The following is a 25,761-nucleotide window of genomic DNA, read 5'->3' on the forward strand; positions in this document are numbered from 1 at the left end:
ACTATCAAAATATACTTAACTCCAGAGCAAGTCAAGTCTTTCCTCATTTTGCTTCTTTGGGCAAACAGGATTCCCTCCTTAACTCCACTCCTAATGTTTTACAAAGAATTCTAAAAGAATAACATTTACTGCCTTAGGGTGAAAATAATCCAATTACTGGCTTCTAGACTTATTTCCTACAAAGCTTGATAGTTACGGAAAGGAACTTGGAAAAATAGTAAAATTGCTATCACTAAGTACATCTAGAGGGACCAGAAATTATGCTGTCTTTTATGCTAAGTCCTTACAAGTGTGTAGTAGGTGTTTTCATGATCTGACAGATGAAGAAACTGAAGTTCAAGGAACCAGAACTCTCTTGTCTCAAATCATTCAGCTAGTAAGCGGCAGAGCCAGGGCCGGGGTGTGGGCCGAGCTTCGCCTGCCGGGGTGTGGGCCGAGCTTCGCCTGAAGCCCACGTTCTCATTGCCTCTCCCCATCCACTCTGCTCCACAAGGGCAAACACAGCAGAGAGGACTACTCAGGAGACAGGAGTCCTGCAGGGTGTCTCCAGCTCTGACAACCGACCAGCTGGGTGAACCCGGACAAGCCACTCAAGCTCTCTGACACTCCATCTCCTGAGCTGTAGAGGAAAGGTGATTATCAACACCTACACTTTGTGCAGAGCTGTAGTGAGGGCAGGTCAAAAGTGTCCTGAGGAGACACGCTGTAAAGGACACCCTTTTATACAAATGGGACTGTCACTGCGGTTCTTAGGCTGGTGAAACCACCATGCCACTCTCCTACCTGAATGTCAGCCAGCAGCTCCTGTTTTCTTCGTCGGATGTTCTCCAGTTCTTGACGCTCCTCTGCGGTCAGGTCACTGGGAACTACGAAAATGGAGGGCAGTGTTACTAAGAAAGCTTTTATCTCGCCAAAAATCAAGGAAGATCCAGAGGCCACGAAAGGAGAAGGATACCAAGAAAGAAACTAGAAGCCAGTTTCAGAAGCCAGACTGAGTGACAGAAATAGTTATGGCTCCAATTCTTATCAGATTTTCTAAAGAAAGGAAGGCCCTTAAGTCACACAGAAAAGCTCTAAGAAAGGAACTCTTGGAAGGAAAAACAAGAGAGAAGAGATTACTGAAGGTTAAATTAGGTTGGCTATGAATGAAAAAGGATGAATATTAGCTGAGTGCCTGGCCATTTTCATCCCTTCCAGCTGGGAGACTTCAGGCTGACGTTTAATTAATCTCTCTGGGCCTCAGCTCCCTCATGGTCAAAAACAGAGCAGGACCGCCTCGCTGAGTTGAGCTCCAACATGGAAAGATGTCCGCGACCCCGAGGTGGGGAGGGGAGGCAAGAGGCAAAGTAACATGTACGAACAATTTTGTGCCATCTCTGGGAGGGGTCTGGAGAAAGAGACTATGTATACACTGAGAACTAATAGAAGTCTAGAATATATACCTAAAATCGTGCTTAACTCTGGGAACAGGGATTATGGGACTTCCTCTTTCTGCTTCATACCTTTCTTCATTGTTTGGATGTTTTACAATGTGCTCTTATCATCAGAACAAGGTTACTTAATTCCCGGATCACAGCTCTTACCACAATATACTTCTGCAATCCTCCAATGGCTCAATCTCCCCACCTATACAAACAGGAGATTTGGACAGACACCCTCTAAAATGACCCTTCAAGCATACTGTGGGAAGCTCTGTGGGCCAATGAGAAGAACAAGCATTAGAATCAAGCAAACCAGGTTCAAATCCTAACTCCAATCTACCAAATATCAAATTAGGTCACTTCAGACAAGTTATATAACCTATTTGGGTCATACTTCATCATCAATAAAGTGGCCCCACCATCACCCACTTGATAAGGATGATGTAGAGTAAATTAAGGTGCCTTAAACCCTGCCTGGTGCTGAGCAGAAGCTCAGCTCTTGTTCCCTCCGTGGCACAGCAAAGGGCACCCACACTCCCAAGGGTAGGGGTGGCGTGAGTGTCCTTCTATCCTCAGTGGGTGCCTATGTAAGCCTGGCTGTACAATATGGTGGCCAGGAGCCCCAAGTGACATTAACCACTTGAAATGTGACTACTCAGTTTGAGATGTGCAGTATGTATAAAATATACACTGAGGCCGGGTGTGGTGGCTCACGCCTCGAATCCCAGCACTTTGGGAGGCCAAGGTGGGCAGATCACGAGTTCAGGAGATCAAGACCATCCTGGCTAACATGGTGAAACCCTGTCTCTACCAAAAATACAAAAAATTACTTGGGTGTGGTGGCGGGTGCCTGTAGTCCCAGCTACTCAGGAGGCTGAGGCAAGAGAATGGCATGAACCCGGGAGGCGGAGCTTGCAGTAAGCTGAGATCGCGCCACTGCACTCCAGCCTGGGCAACAGTGCAAGACTCCATCTCAAAAAAAAAAAAATATATATATATATACACACACACACACACACCAAACTTTCTATAAAAACAAAGAAAAATTACTTTTTAATATTTTATATTGATTGCACATTGATATAACTTAATAAAATGTATTATTTTAATTGATCTCAAAGGAACTAAATGTGGAAATAGCAGGAAATAAATGTGCATCTATGGCTCATGTTATATTTCTAGACAGCACAGAGTTGGAATAACATCTCTACTTGAGAGCATAGTTAGGTTACACATAACTTCCTTCTGCCCATGGCATTAAAACTTAATCTACTACATTCAGAGAACAGTTACTTTCCCCAAATATTTCATAAAAATCACAATAAGAAGGTAGAAGCAATAGACTACAGTGAAGCCTACAGAGTGGGTTAAGTAGCTATATTAGAAAAGCCAAATTTTTCCTTTTTTTTTTTAACCTAGTTTTTCCCCGTCCTTCTCTAAAAAACTGTGTTTTTTAAACATCTCAAAATCCAAAAGAAGAAATGCATTTTAGTCCAGGCCTGGTGGCTCACGCCTGTAATCCCAGTACTTTGGGAGGCCAAAGCGGGCAGACTGCTTGAGCCCAGAAGTTTGAGACCAGCTTGCGCAACATGGTGAAACCCTGTCTTTACTTAAAAAACACAAAAATTAGCTGGGCATGGTGGCACGCGCCTGTAGTTCCAGCTACTCGGGGGGGCTGAGGTAGGATTGCTTGAGCCTGGGGCGCAGAAGTTGCGGTGAGCCAAGATCGCACCACTGCACTCCAGCCTGGGCAACAGAGCCAGACCCGGTTTGAAGAAAAAAAAAAAAAAAAAAAGAGAGAGAAAAGAAAGAAAAAGAAAAGAAATGCATTTTGTCTCATGACCCAATCTCAACCATACATAAAAGTATCAAAAATAACACCTCACCATGTGAAATGCATTGATATTAACAGTGGCTTAGTCCAGTAAACTGATTTTATGGCTGCGTGTGGTAGTTCACACCTGTAATCCCAACACTTTGGGAGGCTGAGGTGGGTGGATCACCTGAGGTAAGGAGTTTGAGACCAGCCTGGCCAACATGGTGAAACCGCATCTCTACTAAAAATACAAAAAATTAGCCAGGCGTGGTGGTGAACACCTGTAATCCCAGCTACTCGGTAGGCTGAAGCAGAAGAATCGCTTGAAGCCGGGAGGTGAAGGTTGCAGTGAGCCAAGATCGTGCCATTGCACTCCAGCCTAGGCAACAAGAGCAAAACTCTGTCTCCAAAAAAATAATAATTAAAAATTTAAAAAAATTATTTCATAATCAATTAGGTAATTGTATAATTACCTAATATACTGAGTCCTGTGGTTTGAAAAACACTCTTCCTTTAGAGGCTAGAAGAGACAGCCACTCTCAAGATCCCAACAGACCAACTAAATCCAACTCAGGTCACCTTCACAAGAGTGGGCTTTATACTGCGTCCCTGAGAACTCAAGGGTGATCACTCAGGTGTGTGTATTGGAGGATGGAGCCTTAAATAAGATCACCTACACACCTGCTCTCCAGTCCCATTCCTGTGTCAAGACCCAGGTTTTCAGCTCAGCAATCCATCAGCGTTATACGGATTCTAACTCTGCACTGTTCCCCCCAAACCCACCACCCCACATGTTTCTTCCCAGGCTGAACAGTTCTCCTAACATTTAAAAAAAATTATTAAAATAGCTGCTTCAGGAAAAAGCTAGACAAGTAAGTGAGCTCTGGTTAAAACAAAAGCCGTTTTGAAAAACAACATCAACTCTACTGATACGTACACCATTCTAGAGAAAAGCATGCCTAAAGCAGTCCATTCCAATTGTTCTGTGCTTCACCGACCAGAAAGATTTCTAGTCCAAGTAGAAGATCCCTTTAAGAAATTAATCTCCTCAGGTTCTAGAAGATACATATTCATTCCAATATAACATGGTTTTGAAATTAAGGCAACATTCATTTTTTAAAAACAGCTGCTCCACAAGAGGCTCAATAATTGGGATTTGATTTTGAAGCTACAGAGCTGGCTTAACCAGATCATCAATATATCTCTACCCAACAGAAGGAAGACTAAACCCAAGGTCCATATAATGAGGCTGATGAAAAACAGAGCAATCGTATAAAAAAATTCCTCTCTCAGGACTGCTATATACCCTGAGAAGACAACTTTTATCATTCTAAATTGGCAACTCTTAATCGTTGCTTTCTTTTCAGAATCTGAGCACTCGACCTTTCTGGGTTTAATATTCACACATGACAAGTTTTCCGGAAGAACACAATCTAGCTTCTGTATTATAAATTCAAAAAGCCCTTCCAGTCCTCTGCCTTCCAAGATATTATTTTAAAATAGAAAAGGAATAGGCCAGGCGCGGTGGCCCACGCTTGTAATCCGAGCACTTTGGGAGGTTGAGAAGGGCGGATCACCTGAGGTCAGGAGTTCGAGACCAGCCTGACCAACAAGGTGAAACCCCGTCTCTACTAAAATACAAAAATTAGCTGGACATGGTGGTACGTACCTGTAATCCCAGCTACTTGGGAGGCTGAGGCAGAAGAATTGTTTGAACTCGGGAGGCGGAGATTGCAGTGAGCCAAGATGGCAACACTGCACTCCAGCCTGGGCGACACAGCAGGACTCCATCTCAAAAAAATAAAAAAATTTTTTTAAAAAAGGGAAAGGAATTTAAAAAAATCCATAAACCTACAATATCAAAGAGTACACAGAGAAGGGCCAACAGAAGAGATTTCAACAAATTTTCAGAACAGAGAAAGGAAAGAAACAGTGCTAAGTGCTAATATCTTCTAGAATAAAAACTCCACAAAGGCAGGGACACTGCATGCCTTGTACACTGTTGTTTGTGGCACCCAGCACAGGGCCTAGCACGCTAGGGATTTCACACGCGCGCGCGCGCGCGCACGTGCGAACACAGCCGACTTTCTCGTGAGCAGACAAGCGTGGAGTTGGTGTCTAGGGTAAAGCCTCCATACGTGGACGGCGGAGACCTAAGAGGACCCTACCCCCAAGCAGGCTCTTGCCCACTCGCCCTGAAGCCAAGCCTCTCTGCCCACAAGGCCCAGCCATGCACAGAGCTTCCGCTTAACACATCTACTGCTTCACTCTTACACTTACAGAGATAACCACACCCACGCCAGGAGTGAGAGAGGACAAGACAGGGAACAGAAAACTCACCCTAGAGCAAACAGAGATAATTAGGGGGAAAAAAGAAAGAAAGAAAAAAAAACCTTTAAAAGAACAGAGAACTCTGAAAAAGGGACAATTACAGGAAAAGAACACAGCCTTGCAAATTAAACATACTTTTGTCCCCCACATCAAAAAAGTCAACAAAGGATTAAAAGAGAAAGTTGGGGCATTCTTGTAGAACAAAGAGGCTTGAAAATATAAGCAAACCTGGAAATAAAAGCAACAAAATCAACTCGGTCGAATAAAAACATTTTTAAATCCCACGGAGAAATACCCATAGGAAAAATTCCGAAGTTCCAGGAATAAAGACGACCCTAAAACCTCCACGGGGGTTAAGGAGAGTGATTAATCCAACCACCCCCGCGCGAAGATCTCGCTGGTGGCAGAGTAAGAGCCTGCACACTAAAGACAGTGTAGGGGAGCCTTCAAAATTCTAAATGAAAATTATCTGAACCCCAAGTTCTCAGTCAAGTAGGAGGGTAAAACAGACTCATTTCAGATACATAAGGATCAGGAAGTTTGCCTCCTGTGCACCCCTTCTGAAGAAGCTACTTCAGGAGCAAGACGTGGGTCAAGGAACGGGGCTGACTCAGGAGCCTGAGGACAGCAAGGGCCGTCACACCGGGCCAGAGCAGGAAGCCAAGGGGCTGCCAGAGGAATGCCCTTACAGAGAATGAAATCAGACTCGAAACCAGAGAATGAAGGAGAAAGCAGCTGAGAACTGTGTGTGGTATCAACAGGCATCATTCGGTTTCCCCTCAAGAAAATAAAAAGGACTGGGAAACAGGAAACACTAAACTACAGGAAATCACAGAAGAAATGAAACAAGCCCCTGAGTGGTGTCCTCTGGGCCATCAGGGGTGCTAGGAACAGCTGCCTTTGAGTGTGCACCTGGCTCTAGGGTGGGTGGTATCTACATTCCTGTCATGGTGCTGATTGCTGGTGGTGAACTTTCAGAATCACCACCCTGTAGACAAAGCAGGAAAGACCAACCCGGGCTGGAGAAGCAAAGCTATCTGTTTCGGAGGTGAAGGAAGAGCTGACCAGTGTTTGAGGGAAGCAACGTGGAGACAGCAGCAGGGTCCCAAACGGTCCCCACAGCTTCCTCCTACAACACTGGTGACCAGAGGCACGGACAAGGATCATGAACAAGAAACCCACACTGTAAACATGCCAGGAGTATAACTGTGATAAACTACCGAAAATGGACAGTGAGAGAAGGAAGGAAGAGAATGGTGTGAACTGCATCCTCATCTATCATAGGTGGAAGGCAGGAGATAATCTTTGATTTTGACAAAATAATCGCCAATTTAAGAACTTGCAGCACCCACTAGAAGACCTAAAAGCAGAAAAAAGTGAATGAATAGTGGCTGCTTTGGGGAGTGGGTCTGGGAATACACAGACGGGACATAGAAGCCCCTGAATACTTGCTTTAAAATACATACATATATGTACTATGACAATTTGAAAACAAAAGACTAAAAATGTTCGACTACGGTCACTAGAAAAGATAGCCCTTCTGTGTGCCTGGAGTCAGACAGAAAACGCTTCTGGCCAATTTGTAGCTAGAATAAATAAGACATTTATCTACATTTATTTTGATTCAATCTCCTGACATTTGCCACATGACTGCTAAATTCCTTCTCCATTCCATACTTACTAACTTTAAATCACAATGCTGCTTCCCTTCTGGCTCAACAAATCATTTAAGAACTTTACTTTAAAAAAAGCTGATCTAGACCTCATTTTTCTAGTGGAACTTTATTCTGAGATGAGGCAAAATCTAACATTTTAATAAAAGTGTTTTTCCTCTGCACAAACTTAATGCAACATCAAATCTTTAATTCAAGCCTTCATTCTCATGCTGCCCCAGAGAGAAAAAACATCCAAAGACAAAAAGCTTAATTTCATTTAGCAGCATGAAGAATCAGCACTACTGCTGGAGAGCTGGAGGTGCGATTGATTCCTACAGTCTTGGCTAGTGTCTTCAGGATGCTGTGGAGGCCACAGCTGCAACAAGAAAGGTGGTGGTCAGAAATACCCATGTCTACCTCACACCCGGGAGTTTCTGCAAAAGCACCGTCCGCACCCTGGGAAACCCGTGTATTCATGCCGCTTCTCTCCTGTGTAGCTATTAGGGTTAAACTGCAAAAGAACGGCTCAGATGGGCCAGATGGCAGCACAACAAACAGCTCCTCCCTCCCCCAACTGCCACGTGCTGCAGCCATGCTTATGTGCCAGGGAGGCGGCTGAACCCCTTGCTCTTTAAAAGAATGGCCACTGGGGAGGGCAGCAGGTTGTCCCTGCCAGCAGCCTGAGCACAATGGAGACAAACTAGAGGGGGAGCTGCCCTGACACACCACCCGCTCGTTTGCCCTCCTCGCCCATCGCCAGAGGGGCACCCAGAATCCATGCCCACAAAGGTTAATCCGCAAGGTGTCCGCTGGCAGTCAGGGGGACGGTCCAGCATCAGCCCCATCACCATTCCTTTCCAGGGTTCCAATTTAATGAAGGGGATTAAAGTGACAAAAACAACAAGGCGCTATTGTGCTTGGCTGTGAATAGGAAAGCCACACAAGGGAAGCTTTCATTTATTTATTTATTTAAATGTTGCTTTGCAGATTTTAACAGTCGGCAGAAACCCAGAGCTGAAATGGGTTCCAGCCAGTGCATACAAAGGAGAACTGTCTTAAAGGGACAGAGCCCTCTTTCCAAGCCAGAGGACGATACATGAGCACATGGCGGGCTTTAGTCTAAAACCCTGCAACTCGTGCTCCACCGGCCACAGGCAGATGCCTGGGGATACGCCACAAAGTTCCATGGAAAACGCAGCTCTCTGACAGCAGGTTCTGCTTGGCAGACACATAGCAGCTGCCAGGACCACACTGTTCTAAATCCCCGGGGGTACCGTCAAATGAACATGTCCAAGGCATGCTTTAGGACCGAGATGTCTCTCTTTGAGGTCATCCAGCTACCACCAGATCCCTCTGCCTAGCTTTAAAATACTTCACTTGCCTTATTTTTTTTCCACCATAATTATTAACTGCCATCCTTCTTATAGCCTCTGCCTTTCAATGGATAAAAAGGTCCATATTTAAACCAACAATGCAGGGAAACATTTTATAAAGTAATTAAGCAGTGAGCCCTCATTTGCGGAGAAGGTAAATATACAAAAGATAACTACCTCAGTCAGAGCTGCTCCCAGGCCAAGGAGGTCACTGCCATTTCCCTTTCATCCCCTCCCGCTGGCCTGCTGCCAACAGGTGCCCTCCTGCTAATCACAGCCACATCACTTTACAGACCTGGAAGTTTCATAAACACTGAAAACACACACACACACACACACACACACACACACACACACACTCTTTCTCTCTCTCTCTCTCTCTCTCTCCACCCCCCTACTTAACCTTAAGCTCTGCCTAAAACAGCAGTGGCAGTAGTGAAATAAAGCACCCAGCTTTTCTACAGCCTGTACAGAAACTGCCACCTGCTCAGAGGAGAACAACTGGCTATTTACAAACCAGGCTTTGGGATCAGAAGCGCACATCTGGGAAACCACCTTGTTCCTCCAACCTCCAAAGATACCGTGATCACAGTGTGAGGGGTAAGAAACTCCAAACGTCCTGAGCACTGGTTCCAGCATTCAGCACTTACTCACCACATACCTGTGTCAATCCTACCAGTTAGACCCTAAACAAAACAGCGTGTTCACCTCCCTCTGCACTACCCTATGGGTGTAAGTCACTTTGTCTCCCAGAAAATTCCAGTGACTTATAATTTGAAAAACTTCAAAATACTGGGAAGAACTCAGGCTTTGGAGACATACCAATGTTCAACAAACTGCTAATCTCTTTGGGCCTCGGTTTTGTCCATCTGTAAAATGGCACTGCAGTTAACACAGTTGTGCTACTGTTAGCATTGCTGTTAGGAATGCGTGATGGAAAAGATAAAACAGCGACCACAAGTAGATGCCCAACAAATGCCAAATGTCTTTCCTTTATCTGTATACCCAATTAATCTTCCTCTTTCGCTTCTTTCTAACAATGTCATCATTGACTCATTCAGCCTACATTTACTGCTTGCCTACTAGGTGGAAGGCAGCGGGGGCACAACACTGAAGAGACAGATCTGGTGCCTTCCGGCAGGAGCAGCAGTCCCTGGAAGCATCCACTGAGAAGGTGATGACTTTAGGTGTGCGTGTTAACGAGGGCTCATGCACAAGGCTGTATGAATCCACAGCATGGGTGCCTCACCCAACTTCTGGGATGGATCTGCGGACTGCCACTCTACAGGTAGTGGCCTTGGGTCCTAAACCTAGCTTGGGGCCACACTCACCAGGTGGATGACCCTGGGCAAGTTACTTTGGCTATCTGTGCCTCAAAGCAAACAGCAAGCTAAGATACTTCCAGAGCAGGATACTGTTTAAAATAACTACAGCTTTTGTATCACATGGGGACACACAAATAACCCACAATAATACAAAATCTGGTAAGTTAAAAACTATAGGGTAAGAAGGCAGTGCTGTGAGGCATGGCTAACAACTGCAGGTAAGGCGGCAAACAAGAAAAACAACTGTTGAGGAGTCAAAGATAAAGTTCTTACAGATCATTACTGCAAGTGGAGAAAGGGTTGGTTTAGGGGAATTTTTTTCCCCTCACTGAGAAAAGCAATTTTCAACTTTCACAAAACTCCATGCTGACATTACAAATTTGTGGGGTCAGATCTTTAAAGTAGGGACAAGAATGCAACCAAAATTCAGTGTATCTTTCAGGTAAAATGTAACAGAAGAGGGATGTAACAGTTGTAATGATACTAGGGTTTTATTGGAAGCCGGAAATTTCGGGAAAGTCCTCAGGATAACTGTTAGAATCAGGGGATGAAAAAAGATGGATGTAGCAAAGGGGAGTGACTAGAGCAGGAGGCCCAGGTGACACTTTCTGCCAATAATACACTGAAGAGTTCACACCTTCACACAGTCTATCTACTTTGGGAAACCAATTAAGTTTCCCACCCACTGAGTCAGAAACACAGTAACACTTTTCAAACTCAGTACCTTAAAAAGGAAGGAAATTCTAATGTATGCTACAACATGGATGAACCTGGAGGACATTAAGCCAGTCACAAAAGGGCAAATACTGAAGGATTGCACTGATAAGAGGCCCCTGGAGTAGTCAAACTACCATAGAGACAGACAGTGGGATGGATACTGCCAGGGGCTGGGGAGAGGGGGAATGGGAGAGTGAGGGTTTAATGCTGGGTTTCAGTTTTGCATGATGATAAAGTTCTAGAGATTGGGTTGCGCAATAATGTGAAGGTATGAAAGTATTACTGAACTTAACATGTTGAAGATGGTACATTTTTTGTTATACGTATTTTACTACCATTAAAAATAAAGGCCTGGCATGGTGGCTCATGCCTATAATACCCCCAGCAGTTTGATTTTATTTTTTTTTGTTTTGTTTTGTTTTTTTTTTGAGATGGAGTCTTGCTCTGTCGTCCAGGCTGGAGTGCACTGGCGCAATCTCAGCTCACTGCAACCTCTGCCTCCCAGGTTTATACAATTTTCTTGCCTCAGCCTCCCCAGTAGCTGGGACTATAGGCCCCCGTCACCACGCCCAGCTAATTTTTGTATTTTCAGTAGAGACGGGGTTTCATCATGTTGGTCAGGCTGGTCTCAAACTCCTGACCTCAGGGGATCAATCTGCCTCAGCCTCCCAGAGTGCTGGAATTACAGACGTGAGCCATTGCGCCTGCCCATCCCCAGCACTTTGAGAGGCTGAGGGAGGGAGATGGCTTGAGCTCAGGAATTTGAGACCAGCCTGGGTGACATGGCAAAACCCTGTCTCTACAAAAAATACAAAAGTTAGCCAGGTACAGTGGCACTCACTTGTAGTCCCAGCTACTTAGGAGGCTGAGGTGCAAAGATCGTGTAAGCCCTGAAATGTGGAGGTTGCAGTGAGCCCAGATTGTACCACTGCATCCAGCCTGGGTGACAGAGTAAGACCCTCTCTCAAAAAAATAAAAATATAAACAAAAATTTCACAGCAATATTCTAACTTCCCTGTCTGCTTACCTTAGTCCCTTTCCCAAGAAACTATGATTTGACTTTTGTGTAGTGCATTTTACAATAAATATCTCACCATCAATTTGCAGCCTAAGAGATTTTTAAAAGAATTTACAGCTGGGCGCGGTGGCTCACACCTGGAATCCTAGCACTGTGGGAGGCCGAGGCAGCTGGATCACCTGAGGTCAGGAGTTCGAGACCAGCCTGGCCAACATGGTGAAACCCTGTCTCTACTAAAAATACAAAAATTAGCCGGCATGGTGGCATGCATCTGTAGTTCCAGCTACTCGGGAGGTTAGGGCAGGAAAATCGCTTGACTTTGGGAGGCGGAGGTTGCAGTGAGCCGAGATGGCGCCATTGAACTCCAGCTCAGGCGACAGAGCAAAACTCCGTCTCAAAAAATATAAATAAAAATAAAATTTATACACACTACCCAGGACCAAAAAGAGTTAAATTAGCAAGCAGCTAGCGGAAATGGTATTCAACATAAAGGCAGAGGTGCCTTCTAGCAAATTGCCGATATGAGTATTTAGACTATTCTAATTTAAATTCCCTCCATGCAAAAACTACCCAGTTTCCCCACTAACAGTAAGTCTATTAAAGATTTTTAAAGGCCAGGCATGGTGGCTCACACCTGTAATCCCAGCACTTTGGGAGGCTGAGGCGGGTGGATCACGAGGTCAGGAGATGGAGACCATCCTGGCTAACACAGTGAAACCCTGTCTCTACTAAAAATATAAAAAGTTAGTCAGGTGTGGTGGCGGTGCCTGTAGTCCCAGCTACTCAGGAGGCTGAGGCAGAAGAATGATGTGAACCCGGGAGGTGGAGGCTGCAGTGAGCCGAGATCATGCCACTGCACTCCAGCCTGGGCGACAGAAAGACTCCATCTCAAAAAAAAAAAAAAAAAAAAAAGATTTTTATTACCACATTCTGCATTTTTAGGGAAGACTCCATTCAGTCCTATTCTCAGTCTTGGAGACATCTCGCCTAACAGCTCCCCACGTTCAGAGGAGATGCCGCCTGGGCTTTCACTCATTGCTTTGTGACCTGGAGCAAACAATGACCTCTTCCAGCCTCAGCTTCCTCACTTATGTAATGAGAATGTCCTTCTCAACTACCTTATAAAAGGAAGGTATTGCCTGGGTGCAGTGCCTCACACCTGTAATCCCAGCACTTTGGGAGGCCGAGGCTGGTGGATCACTTGAGGTAAGGAGTTCGAGACCAGCCTGCAACATGTTTAAACTCGGTCTCTACTTAAAAAAGACAAAATTAGCCAGGCGTGGTGGCACACACCTGTTATCCCAGCTACCTGGGAGGCTGAGGCAGGAGAATCGCTTGAACCTGGGAGGCGGAGGTTACAGTGAGCCGAGATCGCACCATTGCACTCCAGCCTGGGCAACAAAAGCAAAACTCCATCTCAAAAAACAAAAAAGGTATCAAAAATTTTAATTTAATAAATCCTAGAACTCAAAGACTTAGTTTGCATTTCAAGGTAGTAACAGAACCTAAGTGACAAAATTTTATCCTAAGAATTTGGTTTAGAAAAATAAAGTTAACATCAGCTTTCAATAAAAGATACAAACTAGAAAACAACCATTTTAAGAAACTTAACCTTTTCTAAAAGCTCACAGTGACAACATCTGATATAGCTGGGGTTTCCCAGCAGCTTCTTTCTGGCACTCCACTGCTGTTTCAAAAGGATCCCAGGGACCGGACGCAGAGCTCCACAAGAAAGAACGATTTTCCACCCCCAGCCTCCTTGAGCCAAGCGGCGTGCTCCTTCACTCCCCTGGGAAAGCCTGGAGTTCCTTCTTCCTCCAAATAAGCCAAATCAGCTTGCTCACCCCTCCTCCCAAGGGGGCAGGCTCCTGTCCCCTGGGCGAAGCTGCCACTCCCCGTGCCTGCCAGCTGCAACCACTGCCAGCTTGCACAGCTGGGCCACCACACCCCTTCCGTGTCCAAAATAGAGGCTTAGTGGCTTGAAAGTCAATTCTCTCTCACTTCACCCTCAGTGCCTAAAACCTATTTGTTTGCTAGCCCTTTGTAATGCTCTGGATTTTTCTGTACATTGAAATATTCTCCCTCAGTCTGACAGCTGGCAAGGACCCCTAACATTAAATGCGATGTACAATTCCAACTCCTTTTCTATGTGTATCGATGGGAAGAGGGCGACTCGTGCCCAGGAAGGTTCCCAAGTCCTTAATGAGTAAAACAGAAACTCCGTGGATGGCGGGCATAGAGGGGAGATCACCCTGAATCTGCCCCTCTGCTTTCTGCCCCCCTATTTCAAACCTCATGGAAGCTGGACCAAGGAAATTGACTACTGGCGTGTTTCTAAGTCTCAGGCCTAGAAGAAACTACCCTGAATGCCTGGATACCTATCCAAAGGTGTCGTGGAAAAATCCTCAGAGAAGAGCACAGAATGCAGACCCAAAGGACAGACATGCAGAGAGACGGCCACGCACACATCAGCTCCTACTGCTGGCTGCTGGGTGGGAGAGGCAGGCAGGCAGCAACGCATAATGGGGAATCTGCTGACGGGGCTCCACACGCCATCCACCAGCCTCTTACCCACGGTGAGTCCCCTCTCCTGCGGCCCCAGTGTCCTGGCCAGCCCTGGGCAGCAACATCAAAGCCTCAGCAGGTCACAGCTCTCCGCGTCAGAGGCCATGGTGGCTCCGTGCAGCGACCCCACAGTCCCAGGCTGCCGGGAGCTCCCACAGCTGTAGGTGCAGGGAGAGCCGGAGCAAGGACAGCATGTGTGCGCCAGCACAGCAGGGGCAGAGAAGAAGGTTTCCAGAGAAAACAAAAGCTGAGAGCACCGGCCCTGCAGGTGGAAAGGCGCCGGGCCCGGTGGGGAAGGCTGGTGCGGAGCGCAGAGATGGACGCGCAGAGCTGCAGCCCTAGCTGACGATCCAAGTGTGTGCTGCTCCACTCCTCCAGGCTCATTTCCATGAATGCAGTCACAGCCAGCCCCTCCTACTATCCCCCATTCCCGGCCTCCTGGGGGGAGGGGAGGCACCGCCAGCATTTGCACACAGGCTGCACTTGCTTTCCTGTCTCCCTCAGAAGCAAAAGCCCGATGCTGCTTTCACTGCAAGAATGCCAGCCTTACTCCAGATGCCCTCTCCTTACTGCATGGATAAACAAGAGACTGGATTAGGGGGTGGATGTTCTGTCACCCTAAAGGCACAAGCCTAGTCCTTCCCACTGCCCCGCATCAGGTCAGCAGGCACAGTGGCACTGACCAGACTGCTCCAGCACCGTCCTGGAGGGGCTTCAGGAGGAGTATCTTTTGCTCCCTTCCTCCAGGGATCCCATGCCCTCCACTTCCACGAGGGACACTCCAGCCTTTTTACCAAGAAGGACTCGCCTCCTACCCAGTGCACTTGCAGCCACCAATGGTTCTTTCTTCACCAGAGGCTGCTGCATCGCCTTTGAGGACACTTGCCTAATATCGGGTTGGAATATTAGGCAAGTGAAACTTGGGGATGATAATGCAAGATGGCTGGTGACAAGAAATATGGCTACAGCCTGAGGATAGCAGCTCTCAAACCTCAGAGGGCACGAGAATCACCAAGGGTGCTTGTTAAACATGTGGATTTGGGACCCCAGTCCCAAAACCATGAACTCCAGAGACCCAGGCCCCTAAGTGACACAGAATATAAGGTTACTGCAGACCACACACAGCTTTTGACTAAGAAGGGAGGAGGTATTTTTTAAACAACTAGAAAGTAAAAGGGAAACACTGTGCTAGAGCGGGCTTCCTCAGTCTGGACATCACTGGCATAGGGAGCAGGTCACTCTTTGTGGCAGGGCTTCCCTGTGCATTGCAGGGTTCTTAGCTGTGTCCCTGGCCTCTACCCACTAGGTGCCAGCAGCACCCCCATCCCGCTTCCCCACAACCAGGTGTGACAACCAAAAAGGTCTCCAGGCATTGCTGAATGTCCCCCGTGGGGCAAAACTGCCCTGGTTAAGAATCATTGCTCTAGATAAACAATGGGAGAGGGAGTGGGAATCCTAAAAACACTCCCATACCCTCCCTCCTTTCCAGTCTCCTGCCATTAGGAAATCGTCGTGGAAGGCACCCACCCCTCTGCAAGCCCTGCCTCCACTGCCATGCATGGGGGTTGGGCTGGCTGGGGAATGCAGACAGACGTCCTCATCACCAGGCAGTGCCACCAGGCCTGACCCAAATACCCTGGCTCTGCGTTGCAGCCTGTCTTTTAAGAAACAGCCATAGTGTGGACAATTTTCTTTTAGTGTCAAGAGAGTAGTACTCATTTAAAAGAAACATACTAAGTCCATGAAAAACAAATTCTAAAATTCTACAAAATGTAGATTGAGAGTCCCAGTGCAACATGTCCCTGGGCCCCCGTCTTCCTCCTGCTCGCTGTCTAGTAAGCTATCCCACCTCTCCTCCTGGTCCAAGGAAGACTCCACTTTCCCTGGATCCACTAGAGTGCTCAGTTATGTCTCTTTGCTTCCTTCTTGTTCAGAAGCTCATCCTCGCCATCCATCGAGTCTTACCTCCTACAGGGAGAACTCCGATTCCTCTAGCCATGCTCCCTGCTCAGTTCAAACGTATTAACCATCACCTGATGACCTTCTTTATCACTTGGTAAATAACCAGGTGATAAATTACATGATACAAACACACTCGGAGAAGACAGCCTGGACTATCCACACTGGTTATCTACTACCATGTTTCTCAGGGATTTCACATGTATGTGGAATTAAGCTCTTGCTTTTCAGTAATATCTTGTACTTTAAATATTCTCATAGCACTTTTCATAGTCCTAAGGGCTGTCTTATTCTGAGGTGACATCACTGGTTTTTACACAGATACACATACACACATACACACTCTCTTCGGGGACTGAAAGAGCCCAGCAGGTGAGTTCTGACCCGTCACTCTCTACAGAAGGCTCAGTCATCATGTGCCAGGCTCACTATGGCTCTCCCTTTAACACGGCCAGCTTCCACTACGCCGACAGAGTGGATCACAGCCGGGGTTTACCTGCAGTGTGTGAACCTAGGCAAAGGCTTTAGCCTGACCCAGGCCAGAGACTGCAGGTGGCAAAAACCTGCACTTTCAGTTAATTCCAGGCACAGACAACATGAGAAAAGGATGCCAGCCCACAAAGAAGTTACCAAAAAAGCTGCAACCAAGAAGTGTGCAGTGTGGCCCTCCTCATATCTGAAGAAAACAGATGCCACAATATATACTCTGCACAATCCAGCTTATAAAACAAACCACAGCCATCAGAGAGAATCACAGGAAACGACTGGCCACAGAACAGGCATCTCAGGAATCCCAACAGAGAAAATGAACGTTTTAAAAAATAATTTCTCAGACTCATAATTCAACAATTTTTTTAAAAGTTCACTGCATGGAAACGAGGCCCCCTGTCAGTTACTGTGGAAGACACAATGCTGGAAAGACATGGTTTCGGCCCTCAAAGAGCTCATGTGTTACTATTCTTTTTAAAGAAAAAAGAAACGGGCAGCCCGTAAATGCCAAATAAATGCTGTCTGCAAGGCGCTATGCAGAGTGGGGGTCAGAGAAGAGCAGGGCCCAGGTTAGTCCAAGACGGCTCCACGCGAGAGCCTGGGAGAGGGCAGTCCAGACAGGTGGAAAGGGCAGCACAAGGGACAGAGGCTGGAAAAGCAAGCTCCAGGCAGACTGTGGTGCCTTTGAATTTGACACTGAGACAGCTGGATTCTATTCTGTTGTTGAGTTGGGACAAGAGATAAAGAAAGAAATTCTCCTGGAAGAGCAAGAAGCGGCAGCTAGGCGCCATGAGAAAGAAATGGAACTGGAAGCTTTGCAGTAGTCTTCACTGCACCGCGGTCTGCACTTCCATTCAGAAGTGGTAGCAAAGAAGTATTTCCTCGCCCTACTCCAGCTCACAGCTTCAACTACCATCTACCAGCACTAATTCCCCAAACCGCTACTGACTTCCCATCCTCTTTCCAGTTCTGTGTCTCAGGTGCAAGGACAGCTGGAACCAGAAAGCGACCCTCTGACAAGTGTGCAAGGGAAATGTGCACCAATCGCTTTATTTCTAAAGCGGAAAATGAGGCACGAGGAATACATTCAAATCTCAACAGTTTCATCAGCATCCCAAACCCACGAATTCACAATGCTGCTCAAAGGTCCTCTCTGCCCATGAGGCGTCCCCAAACCCCAAATCACCTGGGCCACAGGCTCCAAGCACCACAGACATGATAAGCATAAAGCTCTTAGGCGAGTCAGGATTCTCAATCTCCCCTCCTTCTGTGTCCCATGAAAACAGAGGCCTGGAGTTATTTGATTTTTTTCTTTAAACTCTGTTCCACTCCCTATACTTAAAAATGTCTCATTATTCTTTAGTAAACGCTAAGAGCGTAAAATTCTTGTTCAAAGAAGCAAAAACTGGCATCTGTTCCTGCTCTGAGAAGGACCTGAAGATCTCTTGAGAGGGAGGTCATTTCTACCTTCACCTCAGAATAGGAACAAACCAGCTCCCTGTTCCAGACATCACCCTTACCAGAGTTTCCCAGAGTCCGGGTGTGCAAAAGTTTGGGAGAAGTGTGAGAAGGAGCTGATGAGGGCACCAGCCTTCCAAGTCATGGGCAGGCCCGCGGTACTGGCCCCCTGCCTCCACCTACCAGCAGGGCGAGGCTGGTACAGGCACGGCCGGCCCAAGCCTCCTGGCCAGTGCATTCTTCCGGAGCCAACTCAGTGTGCTAGGAGGGCAGGCTTCTTCTCCGTCTCGGCTGCTGTCATGAGGCTGCTCTTGGACCGTCCCCTATCTCCTGCCCATGCAGCGGGCAGAACTTTAGGAGGAAGAAAGAGGTCGAGACCTGTGGCAGGGGCAGCCAAGGAGAGCAAAGAGGAGGAGCAGAAGGCAGGCCAAGCTCTGCACCTTTGAGATCCAGGTCAGCACACCTGCTCCAGAACTAGCTCAAGAGGTGCTGACCCGTGAAGAGAGCAGTGAGTCCCTGATATCATGAAGGTGTCCTATGGCCTCCCTCCATGACAAACGGATGCCCACCTCTAGATGGCAAGATATAGTTGGTTTCTCTGGACAAACTCTATTTTACCCCAAACACTGGTAAATCCTCCCCAGGCCAGGCTAGCTCCTGCAGCAGGGCCAGCCTCCCTAGACAGGAAAAAGAAACATGGAAAACAAAGGGGACCTGAGCAAAGGTAGAAAGACCCCAATAATGAAAGTTCTCGTATGTATACCACGATGTTTAAAAATATTATTTACGCCAGGCGTGGTGGCTCATGCCTGTAATTCCAACACTTTGGGAGGTCGAGGTGGGCAGATCACCTGAGGTCAGGAGTTCAAGACCAGCCTGACCAACATGGTGAAACCCCATCTCTACTAAAAATACAAAATTAGCCGGGCATGGTGGCACATGCCTGTAATCCCAGCTACTTGGGAGGCTGAGGCAGAAGAATCACTTGAACCCAGGACGCAGAGGTTGCAGTGAGCCAAGACCGTGCCATTGCACTCCAGCCTGGGCAATGACAGTGAAACTCTGTCTCAAAAAAAATTATTTACATTACCAACATGATGTTTACGGAAGTATAATAAAAAGGATATTAAACTTCACATGGGAAAACATATATATGAGGACAGTCAGAAAAACATGAAGGGGAGAAAGGGTAATGTGAGGGTGCAGCTACCAGAGATTAAAGCATGTAAGGCTTCGGTAATTGAAACTGCAGGAGAAGAAAAAGACCAGAAAACAAACTCAAGAAATACTGAAACACACAGGTAGCACTTTGAATCGGTAAAGAAAAATAGGATTATTCAGTCAAGGGTGCTGGGCAAGTAAATAGCCAGCCAGCCATTTGGGATAAAACTAAGCGGAAATGAATTCTAGCTTAATCAAAGATGTTAATGTAAAATAAAACCTGAATAATTCTAGAATAGAGCATAATATTGGTGAGTCTGTTCATTTGCGACATGAAAATGAAAAGCTTCTGAGTGAAAAATAATATCCCATAAGCCAAAAGGTAAACAACTAAGACAATAAATTCACAAAACATATGACAAAGGGTTAATATCTTTTAAAAAAATTAATTAACTTATTATTTTTAGAGAGAAGGTCTCACTCTGTACCCAGGCTGGAGTGCAGTGGTGTGATCATAGCTCACTGCAGCCTCAGACTCCTGGCCTCAAGCGATACTCCCATCTCAGCCTCCAGAATAGCTGGGACTATAGGCGTGTGCCATCACACCTGGCTAGGGTTAACTTCTTTTTTTTTTTTTTTTTTTTTTTTGAGAAGGAGTCTCACTCTGTCGCCCAGGCTGGAGTGCAGTGGCCGGATCTCAGCTCACTGCAAGCTCCGCCTCCCGGGTTCACGCCATTCTCCTGCCTCAGCCTCCCGAGTAGCTGGGACTACAGGCGCCCGCCATCTCGCCCAGCTAGTTTTTTGTATTTTTTAGTAGAGACGGGGTTTCACCGTGTTAGCCAGGATGGTCTCGATCTCCTGACCTCGTGATCCGCCCGTCTCGGCCTCCCAAAGTGCTGGGATTACAGGCTTGAGCCACCGCGCCCGGCCGGGTTAACTTCTTTAAGTCACAAAGAAAGCAGCATAAAAATTAGTAAAACAAAGATGAATACAATGAGCAAAGGATATAAAAGGCAGATTACAAAAAGAGAAATACAAATGGTCACACAGAAAAAGATGCTCACAGTCACTATGTGTTTAATGCAAATTAAAACACGAATAACATACCATTTTCCATTAGTCTGGCAGGAATCAGAATGCCAGATGACACAAAAAACTGTCAGAGGAGTGGGCTACACAGGTAGTCTCCCGTGCTGCTGGGAGAGTGTAAACTGGTACGACCTTTGGCACGAGCAAAACATAAACAGCACATACCTTTTGATTTGATTTGAATCAAACTTAGGAATTTGATTCTTAAATTCCATTTAAGAATGGCTATGCGCCCCAAATTCCAAAAATTTTAAACTACCTAAGCACTATTTGGTAATTTAAAAGAATGAGGTGATTTGTAAATGCCAATATGAAAAGATCTCTAAGACACATCTGGTGAAACAGGATGGCACAGAACACCTTCTCACAAGTAACACCTATGCTTGCTACATACACAGGGAGCTTCTGAGAAGGACGTACCTGAAACTGCTAGCAGGAATCACCTTTCAAAGCAAGGACTGTGGAAGGAGAGTGGGGGAGGCTTGGACTCTTCCCTTTCTGCCTATCTGTGTATCTGGATCCACAACTAACCCAAAATTTGATGTTGAAGTTTTCATTCAAAGAAAATACAGAAATGCCCCCAGCCACTTACCATTTGCTCAGACTGGCCCAATATTTCTATTATAGAAGAAATATCCTTGGATGCTGTTCTAATGCCCATGAGGTGCCTGTCGTAACTACACCCATTCTGCTGTGATTTCATATGTGGTCTCTCGTTTGAATTCTGCGACTCAGAATCCTGACTCTTCACAGAAAATACAAAGGGAAAGAGGCTTTAGACACCAGAAGGAAAGGCGTCAATAGTCACTGAGTAGGCCGGGTGTGGTGGCTCACGCCTGTAATCCCAGCACTTTGGGAGGCTGAGGCGGGCAGATCACGAGGTCAGGAGATCGAGACCTTCCTGGCTAACACAGTGAAACCTCATCTCTACTAAAAATACAAAAAAAAAATTAGCTGGGTGTGGTGGCGGGCGCCTGTAGTCCCAGTTATTCTGGAGGCTGAGGCAGAAGAATTGCGTGAACCCGGGAGGCAGAGCTTTCAGTGAGCCGAGATCGCGCCACTGCACTCCAGCCTGAGCGACAGAGCGAGACTCCATCTCAAAAAAAAAAAAAACAGTCACTGACTCAAAAAAAGAAATTCACTGCATCTTTTTTTAGGTCAGAAGTTGAGCTTCCACGATTCCTCTGTAGAGGATGGAAGAACATGATACAAGTTACGAAATTATTTTCTTTTTTTGTTGTTTTTTTGTTTTTTTTGAGACGGAGTCTCGCTGTCGCCCAGGCTGGAGTGCAGTGGCATGACCTCGGCTCACTGCAAGCTCCGCCTCCCGGGTTTAAGTGATTCTCTGTCTCAGCCTCCCGAGTAGCTGGGACTACAGGCGCCCGCCACCTCGCCCAGCTTATTTTTTGTATTTTTGGTAGAGATGGGTTTCACCATGTTAGCCAGGAAGGTCTCGATCTCCTGACCTTGTGATCCGCCCGCCTCGGCCTCCCAAAGTGCTGGGATTACAGGTGTGAGCCACTGTGCTCGGCACGAAATTATTTTCTTAAGGAAGAAATGAATGTGTCTGGGCGAGTCCTCACATACCAGCTGATCTACAGGACAGCAGAATTTGACTTTTCTGTCTCCATTTTTCCCCTAGTGTATTACCTAGGTCTACTGAATCAAACACATCATGTAGTCAGGAGAAAAACAAAAAGGTAACTAGGTATATATGAAGGCATGAGATCATCAAAACTCAACAGTGGCTGTTAAAACTTAAAATCCTGGCTGATTTGGGCTCAGTTTTCAGAGTTCTTCCCAGGAGCCACAGCAATGGCTTTCATTTACTGAACTGACCAGGGCTAGACTAGGTAACTTCTAAGGCACCTCATGGCTTTAAGAGTCTGTGATTACACAACTGTTAGTGACTCTGTCCCAGTTAATTACTTAACGGCTCCAGATGTAACACAAAACCCACAGGAATTCCCCATAAGTTGAAGTTCTTCAGAAGGTAAACAGGAGAAGATGGTGGCAGTTTTAAAGAGTCCTTTTCTAAAAAGGAAATCTCAGCTGGGCTGAAAACAGAAAGAAAGGCAGAGACAAGAACACTATAAATTCAGTAAAGTTGCCTTTGCAGGATTGTCAAAATCCAAGGGAAAAATGAGAGATGGATACTATTAAAAATTTCCAGAAGGTCTAGCCCTCCATCTCTGATGTAACCAGCAGTAACCTGCTTGCAGGTTCTGTCAGCCTGCAGCCACACACACGTTCCCGCGAACCCTCCTGAAGCACAGGGAGGGGTGGAGGAAAACGGGAATCTCTCCTGTTTCCTAGGGCCACTCCTGCACCAACTCTGCCTCCTATCTGCATCTACGGTCCCTGACTCTGTCCTCCCTTCGGCTGACCACACTGCAGGCTAATAAAGGCTCTTAATGCCCAGACCTGTGCCTACCAAGACCTATGATAACCTGCCTTTTCTCTCCACCGATACTGACTTCTTAGAAAATTCCACCTGCTGCCTTCCACATTCCCTCCTGTCTAATCAGACTTTGGGTCTTGACCCCCCACAGCCAGCCCTGTGCTTTCATATTCCATAATGAAGAGAGAACTTGAGAGGCTACAGAAAGACTCAGACAATGGGTAAGGGTCAGCTTTCTTCAAAGGGGCAGAATCCAAGCCCTTGTTTATATTCACCTTCATTAAGAAGAAAGTGCAGTTCTAATCCTCTGTATAATACCATGAGCATTCATCTCTGGTGTACTCAACAGGAAAGCCTATAAAATTCAAACCAGAGTGAATCCTCTTCAAAACTTGTCACAGCAGATGGTGATACAGGTTTCTTGCTATGATGTATGCTTTGTACAATGCCAAACATGCTCCTGCTTAAAAATAAAGATGTAACCATTTTTGATTCTGCAAAATACAAAATCCATAAGGAAGGGAGTGAGAAATATCTAGAAGGATATGAATTGATAGTTACAGCACCTCAGGTCTTCCTGCAAACACCTCAACCTAAGCAACTTGTCCAATTAGAGACTACCACAATCCCATGGCACACATAAAAACATGGGATAACTGCTGGGTGTGGTGGCTCACGCCTGTAATCCCAGCACTTTGGGAGGCCGAGGTGGGTGGATCATGAGGTCAAGAGATAGAGGCCATCCTGGCCAACATGGTGAAACCCTGTCTCTACTAAAAATACAAAAATTAGCGGGACGTGGTGGCACGTTCCTGTAGTCCCAGCTACTCGGGAGGCTGAGGCAGGAGAATCGCTTGAACCTGGGAGGCAGAGGTTGCAGTGGACCAAGATCACACCACTGCACTCCAGCCTGGCAACAGAGTAAGACTCCATCTTAAAAAAAAAAAAAAAGGGATAATGTGGAAAGTTCATCAAGGACAACATTTTAGATGCAATCTGAAAATCCAGTGTCCCACTGAGGAAGCCTATACTTTATTCTATTTGGCATATTTTCCTACAAATAATACTAGTTTATACGCACATGCTATCTTACAGCTTAAAACATTTTCTCATTTCCACTTTTTTTAACTTTTCAACAAAGTTCAACTGTAACTCTGCTTATTTCCTGACAATGAACTATACACTGTTCTCATCACTTTACAGGTAAGATAAAGACTCACTGAGTACAAATAATCTACCTCAGGTACACTACTCATAGAGCCCAATTCACACTTGGGTCACCGGCTGCATCCTCAGTTCTCGTTTTTCTCCTGCTGAAATACACAGATTCACTTCAGCTCAGTGTTCACTGAGCGTCTGCCATAGACGCAGCCTGTGCTTGGAGCTAGGATTTAAACAGCTCCAGTCCCTGGCCTGCACAGAAAGTGAAGGCCAGCAGGGAGAGCTATGTAAGCCCGTAGCAGCAACACACCCCGCCACAGTGGCCAAGTGCGGCAAGTACTCACAGAATTCCAGGTGATGTCAAGAGGCTTCAGAGGGGCCAGCCTATGAGCCAGAACTTGAAGGACCAATGGATTCCCCAGAAGGAAGAGAGAACGGTGTATACCAAGCAAGATAAAGTGTATGGGAGTGACGGAGGCCAGCAACAATGGGCACACCACAGGGCAGGGCCCAGGACACAGCAGGCCTGAACTGCCAACCGGAAAGGGGCTTAGCATCTGCCTATGAAGGGTCTCAGGTCCCACACCAAAGATTTTGGATTCTATCCCAAAGAGATGCCAGAGAGGGTTCAAAGGCAAATCAAGGCTGGGCACAGTGGCTCACACCTATAATCCCAGCACTTTGGGAGGCCGAGGTGGGTGGATCACATGAGGTCAGGAGTTCAGGACAAGCCTGGCCAACATGGCAAAACCTCGTCTCTATAAAAAATACAAAAATTAGCCGGGTGTGGTGGCGTGCACCTGCAGTCCCAGCTACTCAGGAGGCTGAGGCAGGAGAGTTGCTTGAACCTGGGAGGCAGAGGTTGCAGTGAGCCAAGAGTGCACCACTGCACTCCAGCCTGGGCCACAGAGCGAGACTCTTGTCTCAAAAAAAAAAAAAAAAAAGGCAAATCAAGGGGGACTAGCCATTAACAAGATTAAATACTTAAAAATAATAGTAATTTATGGTAGTTAAGAAAATAGTGCCCAATTAATTACACTGGTTAATTCTCACTAACACACATATACAGAATGAAAACTGATGTATGTACCAGTGTACCAGGTAAGAAAGGCAGAAAGCATTTTTTTTTTTTTTGGAGACAAAGTCTCACTCTGTCACCCAGACTGGAGTGCAGTGGTATGATTTTAGCTCACTGTAACCTCGGCCTCCCGGGTTCAAGCTATTCTCCTGCCTCAGCCTCCAAGTAGCTGGTATTATAGGCTCCTGTCACCACACTTGGCTAATTTTTGTATTTTTAGTAGAGACAGAGTTTCACCATGTTGGCTAGGTTGGTCTCGAACTCCTGACCTCAGGTGATCCGCCTGCCTTGGCCTCCCAAAGTGCTGGGATTACTGGCATGAGCCATTGCACGCAGCCAGAAAGCAATATTTTTAACCTAAAAATTGTGGGTTTGAGATTAATATAGCAGAAGAGTCTGACTTCTTTAACGAATATTTTCAAAAACCCCCACATACCCTTTCTTAGGCGTGTTCTTTAGGGCATTAAGTCTAGTTAAAAGCAGCTCTGTGGAAAGCATAACCAACTCTTAACTTCTGCCCTCCCCTGGGATTTCAGGGACCTGCCAGAGGAAACTCCATTTGTTCCCCACCTTTTACACCTACCTAAATGCCACTCTGTCTCTCATGGCAATGTCTAAGGGCATCTATTTTAGCGGTGGTGTAAAGGGCAACGCTGCCTTCAGTCCCAGGTGACAACACAAGGAAACGCCATGGGAGGGGGTGAGGGAAGCAGAGAAGCACCAGTTCTTTAAGGTTACTTGGTC

General features: G+C 46.3%; 1 protein-coding gene across 1 annotated transcript in view; it reads right to left on the bottom strand.

Moving 5' to 3' along the window:
• CYTH1 (cytohesin 1) overlaps positions 1–18,613 on the bottom strand; it is a 51,263-nt gene extending 32,650 nt beyond the window's left edge. The window contains exons 1-2 of the mRNA XM_011989294.1: positions 18,311–18,613; positions 784–866 (exon numbers count right to left, since the gene is read on the bottom strand). Coding sequence (XP_011844684.1) covers positions 784–866; positions 18,311–18,365 — 138 coding nt within the window. The 5' untranslated portion in view covers positions 18,366–18,613. The remainder of the gene's footprint in view (positions 1–783; positions 867–18,310) is intronic.
• Positions 18,614–25,761: the final 7,148 nt, after the last annotated feature.

Source organism: Mandrillus leucophaeus, unplaced genomic scaffold, assembly GCF_000951045.1.
Source record: "Mandrillus leucophaeus isolate KB7577 unplaced genomic scaffold, Mleu.le_1.0 Scaffold1, whole genome shotgun sequence".
Taxonomy (NCBI): domain Eukaryota; kingdom Metazoa; phylum Chordata; class Mammalia; order Primates; family Cercopithecidae; genus Mandrillus; species Mandrillus leucophaeus.